Source organism: Bombus pyrosoma, linkage group LG8 (assembly GCF_014825855.1).
Source record: "Bombus pyrosoma isolate SC7728 linkage group LG8, ASM1482585v1, whole genome shotgun sequence".
In the NCBI taxonomy this organism is placed as follows: domain Eukaryota; kingdom Metazoa; phylum Arthropoda; class Insecta; order Hymenoptera; family Apidae; genus Bombus; species Bombus pyrosoma.
Window position 1 is genome coordinate 5216067 of NC_057777.1, and position 17074 is coordinate 5233140.

Sequence of the window (17074 nt, forward strand, 5' to 3'; positions counted from 1 at the left end):
GAGACTGCAAGAGCATTTAGAGTGGCACTATTCTTTGCCTTCTTTACGTATTGAGAAGAAACAAAAATGCTGTCTTTTTCAGTGGACGATGTCGAGAATGTTGAGTTGGCGCCGACTGACGTTATGCGCATATATTCATCCATATTAATTAAACAAAACAACAAAGAGAAAGAACATGAAATGAAAGAAACAAAAAGAGAGAAGAATATGCGCTAACCCAGTCGGAATAAACTCTCATTTTTGTTGGTTTCAGTGAGTGAGAACGAATAGCATTATCCCCCACCCATAACGTTTCACCAATAACGAAACATGTTAATGGCTCGACGTCGATCGAAGTGCATATTGTGTTCGTTTGTTTTCACCCATCCCCAATCTCCTCCTCGTCCTCTTCCCCGCTTTTTTACTGCGCGCATCATTACTCTCGCATACTATAATAAATAACGTTATTATTAATGTATGCGTGTAAATCGAGTGTAAATCATCTGTTTATCTAAGGGATAAACGCGTCTCCTCCAGAGTTGGAGATACGTGGTTGATCGATGTGTTGGCTAAGAAAACAGTCAAAATAGAACCACGCGCCTTCATCTCTGCTTTCTGTATAAGATATTATGAATGTACTTCCGACGAAGTGTCCCGGTTTGCAAACCAAGTAATTTCATACACCATATAGATTTCGAGCATGGGTTCTCTCGTGTAGTCACTTTTAAATATGATTTAAGAACATGCGCTTACCGCGAAAGCGACGTACTTAACAAAATGCAATAACATCAGTCTGTCTTAAGTCTGGCTTTCGCAGAAACAAATTTCATGTTAAAATCGAGAACAACAAATTCTTTTAATTGTGAGTGAGAAACAAAATGTATACTATTCTCGACGTGTTCTTTCATACTCCGATCAGTCGTACTCCATCATGACGAAAGAGCACTCTGGTCGTCGAGAGGAGGGTTGAAAACAAAGAAATCACGGTAGATGAATTTTTAACACGAAGAAGAGAAAGAATGGGCAAATTACGTTTCACAGACAGGAAATAGCAGGAAACAAGTAGCTATCTAGCTAGTCTGTAATTGTGGTTGTACTTTTTCATACGCCCCCCTCTGTAAACTATAACGATCACTGTGGTATAACGAATTACAGAATAAACGATTGTATCCCGACTCGTTCTTCACCCGCGCTCACTTTTGCTATTATCACTGTCCTCGATTCCACTGTATCTTAGTTGATCTTAGCCGTGCGTCCATTCACCTTTTTATCGATGAACCATTCCGTCGATTTTCGCTTACGAGAAAAAGAAATATATATATTAAAAAACAGCCGGGAAACATTCCAATGATAAAACGTTAGACGGACTTCGTTAGTCTTTACGCGAAAAATTTGTTTGCGCATCTTAACCGAGGTAAGCTTAGCGATACAACAGTAGAATTATTTGTTTGTCAAGGTAAATAGTGTCGGTCGAAAATTTGTTATGTCAGCGTTGTAAAACAATCCTTTAAGTGCAATGTTTCTGTGTTCAAGAATAGTAACGTCTTGCTTGATGATTCAAACATGCAAAGAGGTTACGTGTGCAAAGTTGCGTGCTTGCATATCTCAGTCGTAACAAATATGTTTCTGACCGTCACTGTGTTACATGTAGAAAAAAAAAACCTTCAATCCGTGCAGTTTTCTCTCGCGATCGAGAAAATGTCGATGACGTTCGTGTAAGCGTGCAGCAAAAAAGCGAGGTGTATACCTGAAGAGAGAAACAGAAGCCGAAGGGAACGCGCTAAATGAAAAATGGAAAATCGAGAACTCTGCCTAGAAATTTTTTGGTGTACATCGTGCCCCTGTATTTAGGTATTAATAACACGATACAAATTGATAATCATGTTATAAAGTAACGTTACAAAGAATAACTCAAAGTAATATCAACGGCACCGTAAGTAAGTATATGCGAGTAATCTTAAGATCATAAAATTTCAAGGTATTGAAAGAAAAAAAAAAAGAATAAGAATTTAATCGACGCGAATCGTTCAAGCGATAATGTGGAGAGAAACGAACAGTTTAGAGCGTATCGTGGAATAAAAAGCAAAGGAGAAATCACCATCCCGAAAGTAATTTTGATAATCGCGTGAAAAACACACCGTGAAAGGTGATGGAACCGTAAGAAGGGAAGAATAAAGAACAGTGGAGGAGCAAAGAAAATATCGGAATCATTGGATAAGAATTGCATATAATATATATTATATATATATATAGTTTACGTAAAATATACGTAATACGTGCATAACATACCACGCGTACGAGCGATAAATCTTTGAAAAAAAAAAAAAGAAAAAGCAAAATTTTAAGGTACAATAAAGAAAACTTGTCAGTGGCAGTTAAATATGGCATAAATTGAATTCCAAACGACGATAAACTGTGAGATACCTCATCCAATTACTTGCTTACACGATGGATTAAAAACAAGATGAGTAGCCAAACGCGATAACATTATTATTATCGTCGACGATGTAGCGTGTGATTCATAATGAAATGAATAAAAAAGCAAAAAACGTAAATGTAGTGTTCTCGGCTAAAATAAAATAAAATCGTAGGTAGGCATTGATACCACCTGGGTTTCACTGTAGGATTATTAGGGACGAATAATAGATGATCGGTGTATCGATTGAGACCGCTTTTATCCTTTATTCATTATCGTTGTGCGTGCTTAGTCAATTTTTATAAAAAAAAAAAGAAAAAACACGGAAGAGAAAGACGATAAAAAGGAAATAACACATACCACATTACACATCTATTGTTCCATCTTTCTAGATGTAATATATTTGCTCTTATCTCTGTACTCTAAACATTAGTTGTGTATCTCTTTCTATTTCTTCTTATAATTATCTTCGGATCATTCCATCTTGTCGCTAACCCAGTTCACGAGAGCGAATAATTAGACCTGGATATCGAAATTTATCGTCATTTGGAGGAGAACTAAATCTGTCGTTTCTTTTTTCGGATTCGTATGCGTTCTCACGCTCTGTACTATTACTACTACTAACTATTATTACAATCAATGCGATTACACCGGATACGACCTTTTTCTGTAAAACCACACACACACGTGAAAGCTACAAATAAAGTAATTACAACTCTCTAATCGTTTCTTAGGATCTTTATTAATATATATTACTAAATATCAACATACGCGTCACTGTTAAAAATTATAATTAAATATATAAAATATTGTCTGTATCGCGCCATGTGTTATCGGTTCAGAGGGAGTCACCAGAAACCAGGATCTTCAATAACAATTCTAATGAACGTCACAGAATCATAACTTAATACATAAAAAAAATATATATATATATATATAAACGAATCCAATGCCGGTAGCAATTAGAGACAGGCATTATTACAGGGTGCGGAATACGACTATCTTAATTACACGCTGTAAAATACCATCGTCTTATGTTCTACATTTTTATTAAGTTACGATGCTATAAGAGAACACTCGGCATACATTAAATTCTCTGATATTGCAAACAAACATGTTCTTTATATATTAGGTGACCCAATCTGTCGTATATCGATCACTTAATCACGGAATAATTTAATTTGCTAATATTGTATACATATCTCTTGCATTGACCGCGTGAGATTCCTTTAATCCATGATTATCAACTGTAACGCGCTTACACAATCATCGATCGCGAACCACTGGCTTCCACTTTCTGCGACTGATTATCTTTTCCGATAATGTTCTCGCGAAAACTCGACGAGTTCGTCAACAGACGTCGTGGCCGTTTATTAATATCCACCTGCTTCAGAATTCGACTCAACGAGTTATCTGTGCCCTTCATGATCGGAGACAAGCTGAGGCTCGGTGCTGTTCGCGTTTTAAGTATTCGTCCGCTTCTCGGAGATCTTGACATCTGATCGTTCGTTCTGCGCCTGGCAGATTTTAATTTTACGCTACGTAGCATGTCCAAGGAAACCATTGGCCCCTTTGGTCCTGGTATTGTGTTTCTTCTGTTCTCCTGAAATTAAAATTTACCCTTCGTATATTCTAAGTTTTTGATAAATGTATTTTGTATAATTTTCGCATAAGTAGTTTCTTGTAATATCTGGGGGATGTATAATTACGTGGAGATCTCTCGAGAAAATCCGCGTTTTATTTTTCAAACGTGTAAAGATCACCTTGGGATTTTTAAATAACCCCTCAAGTGTCCGGTCGAATGGCAACGAGGGTCGAGGAACAATTAACTAGACTGAAAATTGTGCCGCTTTAACGAGTGGTTAGATCTACTGGAGTATTTAAAATACTTCAACGAACTTCCAAGCGAACGTATATTCGCTACTCTAAAATACAATTCTGTTTTATACAGTTATGGTATTTTTTGCATCATTTATATTTAATTCTTCTTTTGTCCGTTACTGAACGCAACTTTTCTCGGATATTAATCAACAATAATCTACGATCAAATACATAAAACCCAATTCGCGAAAGATAAAGAAGAACAGTAATTCTGTCACGACAACTTAAGCGACTTTTCTAACTGAAAGCCGACTAATCCTCCGAACTATAGCGAGGTCTAGCTTCGAAAGGACAGAGTTCTCCGCGCCACTTGTTCATATACTCCAATTAACGGAGCGGCGTGTAACAATCCTCGGATTTACCTTAACGTTCTGCGGTGCTTTTTTTAGGGTCACCTTCAGCAAATCCTCGACGGTTATAGCTGGCCTATTAAACAGCGGCGTCGAGCACTTTCTCGAGGGCATCCTGACGCTTCTGCCGTTGTTCGGGGTGATCGGTGTAATCGGCTGCGCCGGCGACTGTGCTGGCGGAAGTGCAGGAGCTGGTGGAGGCAGAAATGGCAAAGGAGGTGCTGGAGGAGGTGGGGGAGGTGGGGGAGGTGGAGGAGGTGGAGGAAAAACAGCAAACGGGTTAGATGATAGTGAAACTGATGGTATCGGTGTTGGAGGCGACGGAGGTTTCTTTGGAGATTTTGTTCGCGTATTCTCCAACGCTTGCTGCAGTCTTTGTAGTTCCTGTATCAAAGTTTCGTTACCACTGGCCAACTTCTTGATGATGTCTTGCATGCCGCTAACCTCTGCGGTTAAAGCACCGATGGCACTTACGTTGCTTACACGCACCTACGGTAAAAAGATATGCTAATAAGGCTCATTTAATACGCGGCTGTCGTAGAATGCGGAGAATTGCAAATGAAGGATAGCTATTTATGCCAAGACGCGTATACGTACTCTTTTCAATTTTTCGTCTTAAGGACGAACGTATAAACGTTCCTCACCACTATGACACTTTATACTCTATTTTGTATCCTTAAAGTCTTTTAACATTTTGCTCGATAACATTTTTATATCATTTTTTTGTATCGAGGTAGATTTGAGTTATAAATGATTGTTGTAATTTAGTGGATAATGTACCTGGGTAATTTGGTCAGACAAACGAGTAACTTTGTCCACGAATGTGTTGATCATCTGCTTGTTCTCCGAGCGTAACTTTATCACAATTTGACTGAGCTCCTCCATTTGCCGCCTCGTTGATGTTGATGTTAATGTTGTAGCGGCTTTGAAGTTTTCGTAACTCTGAAATAATTATTAACCGGATGATAGATATAGATTGCATATTACGTAAGCACACTTGCCTCTTTCAACACAGTCGTTATTCCTTTTATCATCCAGACGCAGAACAGAACGATTTTAGCGATGGGTTTCTTGGCTGAACGAAATCTTTGAAACTTTTTGTTTTCATGGAAGCCGGTGCATGTGGGCTGCAAATGATTACATTACAATCATATTTTTTATCATTTTCATGTATAAACAATTCATAAATATCCACCTATTCGAATTTAAGAAATTTCAAAAACAACGTAATGAATAGATTGCGAATATTTATGCAAATTTATATTTTTATGAACATAAGTTGAAAATAAAAATAAGAAACTTCGAATTTTTAAATTTTCCATAATGCATAAAAATTCGTAATTCAGTGATAAAAAAAATTACATCTTTGAGATATTTGTTGCATCCATCAGAATTAGACACAGCCGGAAGATCCAAAATTAAAGTGGTGGGAGATTCAGAGCTGTCAGCGCTCCATGGCGTCTTCGTTATCGTCGGATTAGGACCAAGACGTTTCTGAACATTTTTTTTCTCCATTGGTAATAAATTAGTAACCGTGTTGGCAGCAACAGGTTTCTCTAACCTCTCCATATCTTCTTCATCGTCAAATTTCAGCGTGGTTCGACATCGTTTGGCAGGTGGTGGAGAGCCTCTGCAAGGAGTATACGAACGAGCTCTAATCCTCGTATTACTCTCTACTTTCCTATAATCTCGTATGTCATCGACTTTATTATCGATCTTGTCAGTTTCATCTACAAAAGGACGCTTATTCGTTCGTTCGTCTGAATTTTCTTCCGAAGATGGTGTATTATAAGAAAACGAGCTCATCTGCAGTAATCTTGTTTCGTCACATTTCTTATATTTTGGTAAAAGATTCCCAAAAAATTCTTGATTCGCCGTTCGAACCCTTAAACCATTCAAGTGCCGTAAATTCGAAAGAATTCGTCTACACTCGCTCCAATTATTAATAAATTTATTTTCAGCCGAATTCTGCGAATTCTTCTCGTTTACTATTTCATATCTCGTATCTCGATCCCGTTCGTCCCATTTTTCTTCGTATCGACCCACAGACTCGCAAGCAGAGATTGTAGTTTGGAATTCATCAAAAAAATTATGGTATCCATTTTGAGGTTCTGATTCTGAATTAGCAAATTGTGGTGTTAGTTCTGATGTGTAATCGCAAGGAAAATTGTAAACCGTTTTCGAGGAACAAAGTTGGTTATTGCAACTATAAACGTCGAGTCTAGTCCTTGAAAAAGATTTTTCCTCCTGCAGAGACTGGCAGTCATTCATTTCTAATTTTATTTCATCGTTCATTGATAAAGTTTTGTCCAATGGAAAGCATTTTTCTGTAGACTTCTCGATATTCTGCTCAAATAAATTTTTTACCTGTTTTATTTCGATCAATTCTGGTCCCTTTTGTTCAACTTTTTTTTCTTCCTCATTTTTGTCCAATTTATTTAGATCTAATTTTATTCGACGAAGTGTGGGCACGATTTCTGGACTGAAATCGTCATAGCATGACAAATCAGGTTGATCGGATTCAAAGAGCACAGATTCTGGGGATCTCTGATGCAAAAGTCGTTCAGTGGATCTCGACCTTTTCTTGAATGGAGTATATTTGTGTTGCACGCAATTGACCTCGTCAGAGGTATCTGATTTTTGTAATAAACTTTCCTGGGATTGATCAAGACATTGCTTACGTCGAGATTGTTTGTAAGCTTTCCTCTTTGCCATTGCGGTTTCCTCTTAAACTGCTATTTGATGTTTATGCGAGTCCAAGGGCTCATGAATGATTAGTCAAGAAGGTATCAACATTTTGAAAGTAAGTTCACGCAGACTCTTTTGAGAAGTTGATTTGCACGATACGGATCACGAATTTTTAAACTGCTTTCGTTGATCTACCGAACGAGTATGAAACTGTTCTATTTATTCGATACACGAATGACATTGTACTAAAGGTTATCTATTTATATTTGTTTTGATTCTAATAGAAGAAATAGTATAATAGGTAATTTGCCTGACCATATAATTCCCTAAATTTGTATCGTTTATGTGCTATTGTTTTCTATAAAGTTAATAGAATCATAAAATATAAAGAAGATCGATGAGGACTGTTCGTCACTTAAAAGAAGATTTATTTTCTAATTAACAAAGTTTATCTTTAATTACAATTGTATACGTTTATGTTAAAATTAGGACACCTCGTGTTTTGAAATTCCACTTCGTTTAAAACGAGGTATATGTCTACTTATTGGCAAAGGATCCACCTTTCCTTTTTATTAAAATTCTTTTTTCGCGTACAACGCGAATCTGCCTTATAATCATTACTGAATACAGTCGAGTCTCATTTGACAAATTTATCACTCGCTATTTAGTTCATTAACAATTATATGAGCAAAGTAACGATATTCATTTCTTGCTCGCGAAGTCCTCTCCCTTTTTAATGTTTTTCTTAAGCTCTGGAATTGCTGCATCCAATAGTTTCTTCTCAAATTCGCTAAGTTTGTCGATACCAAGATTCTTTTCGAGTCCGTTTTTCTGAAATTTAATAGAAATATTATTACTTAAATACACTTAAATATTAAAATACATTATTGTTTAATAATTATACTTACACCCAAAAGACACGGTGTTGCGAAGTACTTGGTGTCGCAGACGTCTGATTTAACATAAGTGCATTCTACGATACCCTGTTCTCCGTTAAGCGCTCTGAGTACAGAAAGACCAAATCGAGCGCCAGCATACGCCATTGAAAGCGTCGCAGAACCTGTGCCAGCCTTGGCTTTAACGACCTCTGTACCAGCTTCCTGAATTCTGGTAGTGAGAGCCTTCAGTTTATCTTCTGGGAAAGAAACTGAGGGTTTGGTTTGTGAAATCAATGGAATAATAGTGACACCACTGTGACCACCGATAACTGGCACATTTACTTTTTGTGGGTCAAGGCCCTGAAAATAATATAATTGACATTATATATACTTTGTAGATGTTTAGCATTTCATTCATACTTTTGTAAACGCTGCAACAAAAATGGAACAAAAGCAGAGATATATTTCACTTATTAAACAGCGTAACTGTACTTTGGCTATTTTACATAATTTTGCATATTATGTGCATTCTATGAATTTTTAAATTTCCCATAGATGCATAAAAATCCAAAGTTTACACATTATGTAAGATTCATTTAGTATTATATTTCTTACGAACCTTGGCTTCTGCGACAAAGGTGCTTGCTCTAACAATATCAAGAGTAGTTACACCAAATACTCTATTGGGGTCATAAACACCAGCTTTCTTCAAGACTTCACTGGCGATAGGCACAGTGCTATTGACTGGATTTGAAATAATGGCAATGATAGCTTTTGGGGATGCTTCTGCTATAGCCTTAGTAAGATCTCTCACTATCGAAGCATTTGTGTCAAAGAGGTCATCTCTGGTCATTCCAGGTTTACGTGGAACACCAGCAGGGATAATGACCAGCTACAAAAACATTACGCAATGAACAAAAATTTCTAATGCCTTGTAAATATTTCGAATGAATTGAATAAAATAAACACCTGTGCTCCTTTAACACAATCTTTCAGTTCATCTGGACCGGTGTATCCTTTTACTTTGGATGGAGTATTTATGTGCGATAAATCAGCGGCAACACCTGGCGTGTGCACGATATCATACAACGATAATTCGCTTATAAGGCATGATTCTTTGAGAAGTAACGATAGCGGCTGTCCAATTCCTCCGCTTGCTCCCAAAACCGCGACCTTGGCGTTGCACTGTAACGAAATATCCCGAAAAAGATTAGAGAGAAACAGAGATATAAGGCATATACGCATGCGTAATCGTGAAATTTTTTACGATAGTTTACTTCTTAGAAAATACCATAACTGGAATTTCACACAAAAGATTTACAGAGAAATAGATTTATATATTATATACATATTGAATACATATTTTAAGAATCAAATGGCATTCAATCGTTTCAATGATGTTCACAGTTGCATAACTAATGTACTTCACGTGTACTTTAAGTGATATGATCGATAAGCATTGTTGTAATTCTAAGTTTGATAAAGAATTAAGCGCATGATAGAGATACAAAGTAGAGTAAACTACTTGGCCAATATGATACTTAATAGAGGTTTTGATTGCTATTTAACAAGACTTACTCTGGCGCTGGTGGATAATCCCTTCGCTCCTTGTTGAGCGACGTTTAACACAGGCTTCAGGTATCGTGGCAACATGTTCTCTGTGACTTCGTGATCACAAATGCGGCTGATTTCAAATTTCAGACAAAACTCGATAACCTTTCAAAGACACTCCTCCAATGACCTCAATAGCCTCAATGCCATTTCACACTTGTTTCGCTTCGTCCAATCGTCAATCATCTTGAAATATGTATATGAGCATGCGTGGTTTCGTGTGAACAATTTGCGCAAGTCACGAATATTTGCGCGCCAATCCTTTAAAAAATCATTATGTAAATTGAAATTTACTATAGTTTTAACGATTGTATCGCCTTATCATTCAAAAATAAAATATTTTAGTGACTTTTTGTTTTGTTATATTTGTTAAAATATGATATTTGTTTTATTACTTTTAAGTATTTTCTAATTGTATTTAATACTTAATAAATACTTAATGTACTTAACTAATGTATTTAATACTTAATAAATTGTATTTATTACTTTTAAGTATTTTCTAACTGTATTTTCAATTCATTATTAAATATAAAAGAAAAATTAATTAATTTAGAGTAGAATATTTTGCCTTATTTTGATTATATTTGAAAAATTAAACATATTTGAATCTTTCAGAATATTTCTGTGGTAACGCTAGTTAGTAGCTTGATTCTTATAAACCCAACGACACGTAAAGGAAGGGTCGAACGGTTATTTTCTGAAATTTAAACTACTAAAGTTTAATATTAAAAGAGAAAGCTGATAAATTTGTAGAAATATGTTTTCAGCAAGTTAAATTTATGTTTACATCGAACAATTGCGTTAATTCAAGATGTCAAATGGTACGTTGAGGTTATCTAATCTATGAAAAAGCTGTAATATATGTCTTCCTTCATCAAAGTTATTTTATTGAAATGTACAAATTATTTTTATCATTTTATTATGTAAATACAATTGTCCTATTTATTTTAGAAATAGAAACCAGTCTATTAATAATTGTATTAGACGTAAATCCTGTGCAAAGGATTATAAAACAGGAAACAAGGATATTGACGCAATGCTTGGACTCTACTATTGTTTTTGCGAATGCTCATTTAATGCAATCATCTAATAATCAACTTGCTGTGATAGCATGTCATAGTCATGGAGCAAAATTCTTATATCCTTGTGAAAAACCACTAGAAATTAGACAAATCGACGGACAATACGAAAAGTTTACCATGATTGAACGCACTGTAAGGCAACAATTGCAACAAGTTATCAATGAAATTTCCTTGGACAAACCATTAAATGGAGAAAGTCTTATATCTGGAGCATTGACTATGGCATTGTGTTATGTTGCAAGGTTAGAAAGGGAGAAAGTTGCTAGTGAAAAAATATATTCAAGAATCCTTGTGATCACAGCTAGTAACGATTCAGCAACACAATATATGAATTACATGAACATATTCTTCACTGCCCAAAAAATGGTTTGTCATACTTTTGTATTTTAATATCCACGTGACTCTAACTTAAACTTAATATCTTTGTTGAATAAATAGGGAATAATATTGGATGTATGCAGTTTAGATCAAGAATTGACTTTACTTCAACAAGGCTGTGATATTACTGGTGGGAATTATCTAAAAGTGCCCCAACTTAATGGATTATTACAGTATTTATTGGTAAGAAGAAAAAAAATAATTTAGTTATTTGTTGGTAAATACTATATACTTGTCTATAATTATATTTCAGTGGATATTTTTACCAGACCCAAACGTTAGATCAAAGTTAGTACTTCCACCACCTGTGAAAGTAGATTATAGAGCAGCATGCTTTTGTCACCAAGAACTAATTGATATTGGATATGTATGCTCCATATGTTTATCAAGTAAGACAAATGTAAAAGTAGAATCTATTTTAATATAGGTCTATGCAAAAAATAATAAATAAAACAAATATTTTTTCAGTATTTTGTAAATTTAGTCCAATATGCACAACCTGCCAGTAAGTATTCTAATAATGTTTCAATTTATCATAACAGTCTTAATTTGTGTGTTTCATTTCTTTCTCTTTTTTACAGCACAGTATTCAAAATACCAGGACCTATTCCTATGAAAATGAAAAAAAAGAAAAAGAATGTAGATATAGTACATTAATTGTATTTAGTGATAGTGATTTTTTACTAAAATACATCTATTTTTCCATTATAAAAACATTACACGTTATTTACTAACAAAATCAAAAAAAGGTGCGAATGGACATGTTATAGACCTTTATTATAATACACTTTATCTATATGTTCTTTCGCATGTTCCTTAAACTCTTCATATTCGGATGGATGCAACTTCATCAATATCGGACTCATAGAGCTTAACAATTAAAATGCATTATCGCGTGTTTTCGCATGTGAACAAGAAATAAGATATAAAGTTTCTTACTTTCGTTCGGGAAAAATCGCAAGGGCGGACGGAATTGCAAATATGCAGCTATAAAAATAAATCACATCTAATAAGAAACAATTAGAGTGAAAGACCAATGAAATTAAAGTTGAGAAATTACCCTATAGCACATAAACCAGTTTGAATTGGAATTAAGATCCATGGTCGACGCTGAGAAAAACAATAGGGCATAAGTTTCTGAGTGATGATTGGAATGAGAAGAAAGCATGGTATGGACATAGCCATTCTTGAGACTAAACATTCACAAATACTCTTCACAGCTGCTACTTTTGATTTCATGAAAGGTTCTGTTTTGTCTTTCATGTATATTGGAATTCCTGTTATGATCTCTTTGTAACGTATAACTGGCAAATTTATTATGTGACCAGTAGTCACTGCACAAAATGGCAGATTCCTCTGATGACAGAAAAGTATAAGAGAAAGTATAATGTAAGACGCTAAGAAGCATAAAGAAGCAACAAGCAACTAACAGTAAAAGTATATGATTTTTGAGCCAATATTCTTTTGCAACAAATAGTCATGATAGAGCCTGTTGCAACTGCACATAAATAAGCTTTTTTTGCACTTTTATCATCGCCATTTAGCTTACTTTTGTACGCGTCATTTACAATAGCATTATGTATTTGATGTACTGCTTGAATTATTATTATAGCAAGGGTACTTCTGGTAATAGGATATAATAATTACTGGGAGAATTTATTAAATTTTTTGCTTGAAAAAAGTATTCTGTTTTTGTAAGATAAAAGTTCTTATAAACTTACTTTTGACACGCTAACATAGACGTCGTAAGTATAACTGAAGTAGGCATTTGAAAGGACAATCTAGTAATAACGGGTATTAATTCACCAGTTTCTGAATGAAATGCACCGTCCCTGAGTTGCTTTGCACGAATAACATCGGACATTCGTGTTCCAGTAGGTATATTGCCTCTTCTGACAAAAGTTAATTATTTGAAATTTTAAAGTGACTGAGCAATTAAAATTTACCTACTTGTAATCATCACAGAATTGTTTAGCTTCTCTTAATTTCTGATCGTTCACAAAAATCATACGGCAATCGGTAATGAAAGCGAAATGTTTCAGTCTACCAATATATGTAGACTGATCCCATAATGGTTTATCAATATCGATTCTTTCGCTGACGTTCATCGTCTTATTACAAATTTAAGTATACCTTTCAGTTGATTTTGTACGGCATTATTAATGATGACAAATTTATATTTGTCAATTGGTCATTAACTACAATTTCTGTTTACGTTTCATGCTTTTATTTTGTACTGGAATTTTTATTAATTTTGAGTTCCAGAAATATAATAATAGGACAGAATGATGTAATACTATAAAGAGAAAATTAATACTATGAAATTAATGAATTGCCATTTTTGTGCAGTGAGTGAAGTTAACCAGAAGTAATTACGTTTATATATTGTTAATACTTTGGCAACATAACATTTATAAAAGTTTCCTCTGGTTAATATAATAGGAATGGATCTATAAATCATGGTACTCGCTCTTTACGATATTGCATTCTTTATTTTTTCTAAAAATCTATAATGTACGCTTTACATAGGCTAAAGCAACAACATGTAAAGAGGCTATTCAACGATGGGAAGAAAAAACTGGTTTGATCGCCAGCGAACAGAAAGAAATCATTTTGTCTTTTCAATGGCCTCCGATTGAGAGAATGGATAATAATTTAGCGGCACTTATCGCCGTCGAGTTAATTACATTTTTTCATAATATTTTTCATAAAAATATTGAAGTCAACAACTTTTACTGTTTTCTAGGAAATTATCTCTCTCAACGAATATGATAGAGAAAATTACTGGTATCAATTCTTTAAAGAATTTAAAAATTCTATCTCTGAGCCGTAACAATCTTAAGACGTTCTCCGGATTGGAAGCAGTTGGAGAACATTTAGAGGAATTATGGATATCATATAATCAGATCGAAAAAATTAAAGGTGTTAACGTATTAAAAGCGCTAAAAGTACTTTACATGTCGAATAATTTGGTAAAAGACTGGGCGGAGTTTAATCGTCTGCAAGAAATACCGAATCTCGAAGATTTATTGTTTATTAATAATCCTATTTGTGAAAATATGGACACGGAATCTTGGCGTAGTCAGGCAACCAGAAGACTTCCAAAATTAAAGAAACTTGATGCTATACCGGTTGTATGATTATTTCTTAATCATTACACGGAATGAAGATAGAAATTTGAGTCTCGATAAAAAATTTTGCAATAAAATTGCAAAATGTATATTTACACAGTATAGTGTACATTTATAATACATTTTCTTTTCACGTTCAAATATAATACATTATATTGACATTATCGGCATTGCCTTATTTCGTGAATCTTCGCGATGAACGATTAATAGTCTTCGACTTTCATATCGTTCAACCCCAGTTCTTCGTTCTGATCGAAACTTCTTTCATATTTAATGATTTTTAAACCACTATCTAAACCTTCGTCTGATAGGCTCTGAATATAACTATTGCCTGCTGGATCATCTAACACAAGCGTGATCTTTTGTTTCCCTTCCAAAACCTCATTTAAGTGAGATATGAAGGCTTCCATCCGTTTAACAGTTTCTGGATCGCTACTATCACCGCTGAAAGCTGTCGATGATGATAATTGCTCTTTTATCGCTACTAAAATGCCTTCTACTGTAGTGAAACGTCCACCTAAGGCAGCAGGACCGATTTCCAACTCCAATTCGGGTATTTCCATATGGCAAGTTTCGGATTTCAACAAGTCACGGCTAAAGTCCTCTCTTCCTGTAACTGTGACTTCTATTTTCGCTCCCGTGGGTTCGATACCTCCTCCGCTCTTGACTTCGTTCGTTCTGTGTCCGCAAGACTCGCAGACCGTTGCCATAATTACAACTTCTTTAAAATGTGGAATTTCTATACATTGAGTTAAAGATAAAGTCTTTTTTCTGAAAATAAAACTATACATGACAAAACAAAAGCGAGTACTAGTAATTGTAAACTAATTTAGAAAGTATATTGTAATGTTAAGTAATGTGGAAAGGATACTGGTTAATTTCATGTTGGTTTCACACGGAAAATTACACTCTGGACAATTTGTTCTGAAAGAAAGTACTTCTCCTTCAATTTGTTCCAAAGGATACTCTCCTTCTTGTATAGGTTTTAACAAAGTATCATCTGTATCATTTTCTGAATAGATTCCTAAAATATGATCTTGCTCTGTTGTTCTTTTAAACTGCACTGTAGTACATCCCTCATCTTTTAACATGGCTTTTGGATTCTCTACATGACATTCGCCTGATATATCTTCAAATATTATAGTAAAGGGCTTCTCTAAAGATTTAAGCTTCCTTATCTTCTCAAGAAAGTGGTCAATTTGGGACGCAGCATCTGGACATTTTTGTCTCCTTGCAGACTGATCTTGCTCCAACCCCACAATAGTTCTTTCTATTATTCCCTCAATTGTCGTAATCTCTCCTTTTTGTGATCTGGATGGAATCTCAAAGTCCAAGGATGGAATTTTTACACTAGTGTAGTCTGATTTAACTATTTGACGATTCAGATCCCTAGGAGTTTTAACTTGCAGCGTTATCCTAATTCCCTTGTCTGCAATTTTTCCACTATTTTGTATCTCATTATTTTGGAAGCCACAGTGTTCGCAATCAAAGGACATCACCACAATATCTTTGTAATGCGGAATCCTTGTCAAGAGTAATCTAGTAACACCCTGTATTTACAAAATAGTATATTGGTTAGATGAGTCAGAGGTATTTTGTTTTTAATTGTAGATTTACGTTATCATACATTTTTTTCGCAATTCATACAGAGACTCTCTATCTCTGTTGTTTCTGGCTCCGGATCTTCAGCCGACAAATCACGAAATATTGGTTTTGCTCTTGCTTCAGTACTTTGTTTTTGATCTACTGCCATATTTTGGTTATATAGAATGTATACACCAGATTTACGTAAAAAATCTATTTTAGATAAAATTGAATTAGATTATCGATATACGCTGGTCGATGCTTTTACACTTTCTTAGTGTACGTTTGCCTGCTAAATACAATTTTGTAAGCACAAATTACTATTTTTTAAACCCTTACAAAACATAGTGATCAAAATAAATTAACATGTGTAAATTACTTAGCTTAATCTAGGGTCCCTATATGAAGGGGCGTAGCCAATTGAAAGTCATGAAATTACTAAGCTGTTTAAATATAATAGAAGTACGTAATTTGAAAATTATTTTATGTATTATTTTCATAATTACGATAATTATACGAAGGATCCAAAATATTGAAAATTATACAGAAATTATTATCTATTGCCTGTATAAAGTACTACAAAATTTTTATTGAAAACATATAATTTAATATACAAAGCTATCGATAAAGTACTTAATTTTAAAGTAGCGCTTTGTATGATCAATAGTGAATTATTTCTTTGTTTAAAATGAAACATAAGGAAATGTCTCGAGATGCCGCACAATTTTTATGTTTATAAATATCAGCAGCAACTTCACGCATATCATTTTAAATGCATTTAAAACGGTACAATTGAATCTCGGATTTCATACTTTGAATAACAATTTTACAATTTATCAGGTAAGATAATGGAAATAATTTTTATTTTCCTGTAAAATCACACTTTCAACTTCAACAGTTCTCAACACAATAAAGTTCAAAATTGCGATTTGTAATAATGATTCTTTCAATGGTGTATCGTACACATTAATAATACTATAACCTGTGTTATCGTAGAACATAGCGGAGGCGCGTTACAAATTATCGGATCCCTGTAATGTTAACTCGTAGTACTCATGAAATATTTAATTAGCACGTGTTACGCGCGGATAATTCG

The 17074-nt window shown here is 34.5% G+C and overlaps 6 protein-coding genes across 6 annotated transcripts; 2 read left to right on the forward strand and 4 right to left on the reverse strand.

Annotated features, from left to right (window-relative positions):
• Positions 1–362: 362 nt before the first annotated feature.
• On the reverse strand, positions 363–7586 carry LOC122570326. The gene is made up of 5 exons (XM_043732482.1): positions 5989–7586; positions 5628–5753; positions 5407–5568; positions 4639–5115; positions 363–3998 (listed from the first exon to the last, which is right to left on the reverse strand). Exons 1-5 carry the CDS (start codon positions 7339–7341, stop codon positions 3654–3656), a joined length of 2463 nt encoding a protein of 820 aa, XP_043588417.1. The 5' UTR covers positions 7342–7586; the 3' UTR covers positions 363–3653.
• Positions 7587–7725: 139 nt separating this feature from the next.
• On the reverse strand, positions 7726–9975 carry LOC122570327 (malate dehydrogenase, mitochondrial). Its single transcript, XM_043732484.1, has 5 exons — positions 9771–9975; positions 9162–9377; positions 8812–9084; positions 8223–8552; positions 7726–8145 (listed from the first exon to the last, which is right to left on the reverse strand). Exons 1-5 carry the CDS (start codon positions 9843–9845, stop codon positions 8017–8019), a joined length of 1023 nt encoding a protein of 340 aa, XP_043588419.1. The 5' UTR covers positions 9846–9975; the 3' UTR covers positions 7726–8016.
• Positions 9976–10436: 461 nt separating this feature from the next.
• LOC122570118 (general transcription factor IIH subunit 3) lies at positions 10437–12046 on the forward strand. The gene is made up of 6 exons (XM_043732036.1): positions 10437–10624; positions 10755–11251; positions 11324–11446; positions 11517–11652; positions 11732–11768; positions 11845–12046. Exons 1-6 carry the CDS (start codon positions 10615–10617, stop codon positions 11918–11920), a joined length of 879 nt encoding a protein of 292 aa, XP_043587971.1. The 5' UTR covers positions 10437–10614; the 3' UTR covers positions 11921–12046.
• On the reverse strand, positions 12028–13411 carry LOC122570119 (sideroflexin-2-like). Its single transcript, XM_043732037.1, has 6 exons — positions 13214–13411; positions 12985–13155; positions 12694–12886; positions 12324–12619; positions 12203–12250; positions 12028–12133 (listed from the first exon to the last, which is right to left on the reverse strand). The coding sequence occupies exons 1-6, from the start codon at positions 13369–13371 to the stop codon at positions 12028–12030; spliced, it is 972 nt and encodes a 323-aa protein (XP_043587972.1). The 5' UTR covers positions 13372–13411.
• Positions 13412–13583: 172 nt separating this feature from the next.
• Positions 13584–14419, forward strand: LOC122570121 (dynein axonemal light chain 1-like). Its single transcript, XM_043732038.1, has 3 exons — positions 13584–13725; positions 13793–13941; positions 14010–14419. Exons 1-3 carry the CDS (start codon positions 13723–13725, stop codon positions 14401–14403), a joined length of 546 nt encoding a protein of 181 aa, XP_043587973.1. The 5' UTR covers positions 13584–13722; the 3' UTR covers positions 14404–14419.
• A 26-nt stretch (positions 14420–14445) lies between these two features.
• LOC122570117 (zinc finger protein ZPR1) lies at positions 14446–16367 on the reverse strand. Its single transcript, XM_043732035.1, has 3 exons — positions 16022–16367; positions 15266–15944; positions 14446–15133 (listed from the first exon to the last, which is right to left on the reverse strand). Exons 1-3 carry the CDS (start codon positions 16145–16147, stop codon positions 14598–14600), a joined length of 1341 nt encoding a protein of 446 aa, XP_043587970.1. The 5' UTR covers positions 16148–16367; the 3' UTR covers positions 14446–14597.
• Between the last annotated feature and the right edge of the window lie 707 nt (positions 16368–17074).